This window comes from Vigna radiata, chromosome 7, assembly GCF_000741045.1.
Source record: "Vigna radiata var. radiata cultivar VC1973A chromosome 7, Vradiata_ver6, whole genome shotgun sequence".
Classification (NCBI taxonomy): domain Eukaryota; kingdom Viridiplantae; phylum Streptophyta; class Magnoliopsida; order Fabales; family Fabaceae; genus Vigna; species Vigna radiata.
Genome location: NC_028357.1, coordinates 43135027 through 43140933, shown reverse-complemented (window position 1 = coordinate 43140933; position 5907 = coordinate 43135027). Strand labels below are relative to the sequence as shown.

General features: G+C 31.1%; 1 protein-coding gene across 1 annotated transcript; it reads left to right on the top strand.

Annotated features, from left to right (window-relative positions):
- The first annotated feature begins 248 nt into the window (after window positions 1-248).
- LOC106768726 (bifunctional purple acid phosphatase 26) lies at window positions 249-4744 on the top strand. The gene is made up of 10 exons (XM_014654013.2): window positions 249-354; window positions 1880-2081; window positions 2212-2412; window positions 2520-2631; window positions 2701-2930; window positions 3076-3214; window positions 3332-3552; window positions 3667-3788; window positions 3888-4049; window positions 4538-4744. Exons 2-10 carry the CDS (start codon window positions 1908-1910, stop codon window positions 4572-4574), a joined length of 1398 nt encoding a protein of 465 aa, XP_014509499.1. The 5' UTR covers window positions 249-354; window positions 1880-1907; the 3' UTR covers window positions 4575-4744.
- The last annotated feature ends 1163 nt before the right edge of the window (window positions 4745-5907 follow it).

Genomic DNA, 5907 nt, shown 5'->3' with positions numbered 1-5907 from the left:
ATGATCTAAAAATATAAAATTTTATAATTTCTTTAAAAAATAAATAAAATAAAGATAGTGTCAAAATAAATGTAAAATGTCTCAAATAATCATTTTTCATAAATTTGTCATATTTTCCTTTCTTTATTATATACAAGATAAGTGTTGGATTCATGATTGATAAGTGAATGGAATAATTTTTCACATAAATAAGAGATAAATAAGTAAAGTAATATAGCAAGCAGATAAGGAGATTGTGGCTCCAAATGCACCAACCACTTCACCCTTCCTTTCGCTTGCTTATAAATAATTCCACAGCCTTCTTCTCTTTGCATCACTTGGTTTCTGTCTTCTCAGCTGTTCTTTCATTTCAAGGTAAGCCAAACCCTCTCTCTTTCTTATTCTTCTTACCATTCATGGTGTAATGCACCAAACTATAGCCCCCAACATGCTTCATCACTATTTCTTCCTTTATATTACTCACACTTCTTCCTTAGACAATGCCAACCTTGTCATTGCTTCCTTCTCAGTTTTTATTTTTGTTCAAAGCTTAACACATTGGTTGAAGAGTATGGACAAAGTATTAGTGGTAAAAAGATAACTAAAAACATGTGAAGGAGTTGACACTGTAGCTGGAGATATTGTCTTTAAAACATCTGAAGAGAATAGCAGAAAAAGAACACACTAGTTCTGTGTGGGTGGTCAAATAATGGATGTGAAGCAGGTGCAGAGTAAGAACTTACCTTGTGATGGTTTCATCATGATTATTTTAACTTCAACAAACCAATTTTTGGAACCTTTAGAGTACTTTTTTCACAACTTTTTTTTATAATAAGATACGTATCATCATTTTATTGGTTTATTTGAATTTATATTTAAAAAAATATTTAAAACGAACCAATCACAAACTGTCATGTGTTGTTAAAAAATTGTTAAAAAAGTTTTTCCTTTCAAATCCAATAAATTTGGTTTACAACGCAACGTAATTTATTATCTTGCATAAATAAGTTAGGTTTTCGCTATTTTTTTTTTTTGTATGCTTTTATTGTTAAGTTGTTTTCTTATGAAAAAGTTCAGAGTTCAATTATATCCACTTATTATTTTTTATTTTGAGATAAACTCAAATTGAATTAATCATCATAAATTAAGTTAAAAAGGACAAGAATTAATTGTTACTTGAAAACAAAAATTAAAATATGGGTACTACATTTTATTCAATGGTCAAAATAAATGGGACAATTCATTTTGTTATCTTTAAAGAAAACAAATTGGGCGGTGGATAAGGAGACAGAAAAAAGGAAGCTGATACTTTCATAATACATTTTTTTTTTCTTACACTTAACTTACATTTCTCATGAATTATTTTATTATAGTATCATATTTACATTTATTTTTATTATGTTAATATAATATTCTGTTATAAAAGATTGTGTAAAAGAATATTTTTTTTCAGAAAAAAAAAAACAAGAATAATAATATTCAGAGTCACATTACATTTATTTTTATAAGACAAAAAAATAAATTTTGTATTTGTAAACGAAGAAGCATGAAGAGTAGTGAAAAATGTGGTGTGTTAAAATATCATAACTCTAGAAAACATGATGGTTACTTCTAAAAGTTCAAGAGGAAAAAAAAATCTACTTACAAAAGTGAGTTAAAATTGTTTCAAAATTTATTTTAAAAGCATTCTAGCCGATAATTCTTTTTTTCCAATACAAAGAATGTACGATGTCATCTTTGCAGGTGCCGATGTTGATAGCAAAGAATGTGTGATGAGTGGGATCGTTGGAACAGAATATGAATAGAGTTTTACCTTGAAACATGTGATTTGGAAGTGAATTAGTTGAGTGAAATAGTTGTAGTACAATTGAATAACCTTCATTGGTATTCTTGAATGCAGATAATTAGGACTCTTGAAATATAAACGGATGCACACCATGTTGCTGAAGTTTGTTCTTGCTTCCTTTGTCTTGTTGAGTTGTATCAGAGATGGTAGGGCAGGGATCACTAGCTCTTTCGTTCGGCCACAGTGGCCATCAGAGGACATGCCCGTCGATCATGAAGTATTTGCAATTCCAAAGGGTTACAATGCACCTCAACAAGTAAGTCTTTCAGAGATAAAAAGGCATATATTTTATTATCTATAAGCTGATCCTAATTTGGGCATGTGAAGCAGTTTCGAATTCTAAAGTTATACATTTTTTATTCAGTGATTGATTAATTCCACTGCAGGTGCACATCACGCAAGGTGATTATGATGGAAAAGCAGTGATCATCTCATGGGTGACACCAGATGAACCAGGACCTAGCCATGTACAGTATGGCACATCAAAGAGCAGACTTCGAACTAGTAAAGAAGGCACAGTTGCAAACTACACCTTCTATAACTACAAGTCTGGCTACATTCATCACTGTCTTGTCGAAGGTCTTCAGGTAATTGTTGATCAAATTAGGAGGGTAGCTCCCATTATCATCACTCGCATTCTATTTGCAATGTCAAAATGTGCTCATTTGGTTTATTCAACCATTTCCCATTTCAGTATAACACTAAATACTACTATAGAATTGGAAGTGGTGATTCAGCTCGAGATTTCTGGTTCGAAACACCACCCCCAGTTGGGATAGATACTCCCTACAAATTTGGCATCATTGGTAAGTTGTCTGTTTTTAAACATACACCCACATACATATTTTGAATTTTGTGGCTATCAAAAATTGCAGGTGATTTGGGGCAAACGTTTAATTCTCTTTCAACCCTTGAGCATTATTTGGAGAGTGGTGAAGGACAGGCCGTGTTATATGTTGGAGATCTTTCTTACTCTGATGAGCACGAGTTCGAAGATGTTGGTTTACGGTGGGATACATGGGGGCGATTTGCAGAAAAAAGTGCAGCATATCAGCCCTGGTTCTGGAATGTAGGAAATCACGAAGTAGAGTTTATGCCTGAAGTGGTAAACTTACTAACCTTATTCTTTAATGTACAAGCTTCTAATCTAAAATTTTACTAAAGAATAGTTGTAAAACTAAGTTGTCCTTTGTGAAGTATAATTGATGTTGAGATGTGAACTAATATTCTGCTTATGCTGAAAACGACAGGGAGAATTAGTTCCTTTCAAGAACTATCTTTACCGATATACTACTCCCTATTTGGCGTCCAATAGCAGCAGCCCCCTCTGGTATTCAGCGAGGCGTGCATCTGCACATATAATTGTGCTATCCAGCTATTCTCCATTTGGTAAATTCCACTACCTACCAACCAATCTTCTCCTCTTTATCTACTTGTTAATGTTGTTTCCTTAACTGCATTCTTTCATTGTATCGTTTCCTAACAGTGATCTTAATTTGTAAACAGTGAAGTACACACCTCAATACATATGGCTTAAAAATGAGCTGGCAAGGGTTGATAGAAAGATAACGCCTTGGCTGTTTGTGATCATGCACAAGCCGCTCTACAGCAGTAATGTAGCTCACTACATGGAGGGTGAAGCAATGCGAGCAGTTTTCGAGAGCTGGTTCGTCCAATACAAAGTTGATGCCATCTTTTCAGGACACGTCCATGCTTATGAAAGATCAGTATGCTTTTCTTCTCCTTCTGCTCATTTCTTGTGCTCCCACCCTTCACAACATAACACACTTTTATATACGTTATCTTGATATCTGTGCTGGAATTCTGTGTTTTGCTTTCAGTATCGATACTCCAACATAGACTACAACATAACAGGAGGTAGAAGGTATCCCGTACCAGACCCATCAGCACCTATTTACGTAACAATCGGAGATGGAGGAAATCTAGAAGGACTTGCATCAAGGTAAACTAAACAAATCATTGTCTTGTATAAGCTCGTATTTGTCCTTGTAAGAGGTTGACATCCATAGTTGTCTTAATGCCATGATGGTTGGTGATGCAGTTACTTGGATCCACAGCCAGAATATTCTGCATTTAGAGAAGCAAGCTATGGACACGCGACACTGGAGATTAAAAACAGGACTCATGCAATCTATAACTGGTATCGCAACGATGATGGAAAGAGAGTAGCCGCTGACTCTTTGGTTTTGCTTAATCAGTATTGGTAGGTTCTCTCCACCTTTTCTTTGGCACACCTATCATCAAGTGCCTGGGAAAAATATGCATGTCATTTTCTCTCGTTATCATGATGAACTGTAACTTGTTATTACATTTTAGCTAATGATGAGACACGAGTTACAGACATTCTCTGTTCTACATGCATTTCATGGCCTACATTCCATACAACTTGGAGTGTTGGTTGTGTGATATTCCTTCTTTCTTCATGTTGGGAAGGATGCAAATGGTTTTCTCCACAAATTAAGCTCTGTCTTGTGGAGACTAATCATCAGAGTCAAAAAACAAAGGAAGCCAAAACCATTTTTCAGTCACTTGGCAAATAGAGATAAAACGTGTTGATGCATGGAACCTAGTATTTTTATTAGTTTTTCTTGCATACAATAATTATATAAAAAAATTGATAAATTTATTATCTAGTAATATTTAAAATTACTAATTTAGTGCAAAAACCCATGGAATGTGTGGTACATGCAGGGGAAGCAATAATGGAAAACAGAGTGCAAGTTATTGATGAAGTTGGGCATTGAATAGGAACTTGAAGCATTCGTGACTGTAATGCATTGAATTGTGTATTTGGCTTGAATGCTTCAATGCTTGTATTCCACAACACCACTATTAAATAAACGCGCTTTTTGTCTGAGAAAAAAGAAATCGTCACAAGATATTATTCTCTGTTCATAATCTATTAATAAGTTTTGAAGTGTGAATTACATTCATAAAATAACTTTAATTTTAACCTTTATTCTCAATGTCTGTCTGAATATTCATTTGTTGTTTTACCTCATTCATACTTTCATTAGTCAATTGTTCTTTTACTAATATGAAATTTATTTTCTGTAACTTGCTAGAAGATTAGTTTCTAAATCAATAAATCAATGGAATCAATCAATTCAAGTTAAAAAATATACTTAATTTCCATGATCCAATTAATAACATATGAGAACAATAATAAAGTCAGTACTGGAAATATTTGACAAGTTAATTTATAAGTATTTAAGTTGTAAGTTCTTGACCTATAATTTAATGTGGATAATTATTTTTTTCAAATATGTTTCCTTTATTATATTTTCTGTTTTTGTCAAATGATGCTTGATAACAATAACAAGATTGCAATAATAAATTAACTGACTTCTTAATTAAGTAAGAGATCATAGAATATTAGGTAAGAGATAATACAATAAAATATTCATTCTACTACCTTCAACTATTACAAATTAGATATTAAATAATAGATTATCACATAATCAAGCGTACTCTATTATTTCTATTTCTAAAATGTTTTAATTGAATGATATATTAATTATCATTTTAAAAAAAATATCTTTAAGTAATTAACATATTTTAAATATAGGGTAAGTGGAGGTAAACTCAGAAGTTATCTATTAATAAGTTTATATAACTTGTGATTTACATTTTAAAAAAATTAACAAAATTTAATTATTTTATAGAAGTAAAGATTTATCGTAAATATAATGCTTAGAAATAAAAATTTTAAAAAATAATTATTTACCATAAACTATAAATAAAGAAGCAGATATTCTATAAAAGAAATATTAAAATAGATTGTAAAATAAAATCTAAATTTATATTTATAAATATATCATATTGATAAAATAATTATTTATTAAGTTTTAAGCCTTATATAAATTTGTATATTTTTAATTGAATCTTTCTTAAATTTTGCTATCTATTAAATACTTAATTTTTTTTTTCAATTGAGTATATGTTGCTTAATTTTTTTAATTACACAAATCATTATCTTACTTTTTGTTTTCATGTGCTAAAAGGAATAAAATTTTGTAATCAATATAAAATTATATTATAATAAATATAAATTATGAGTA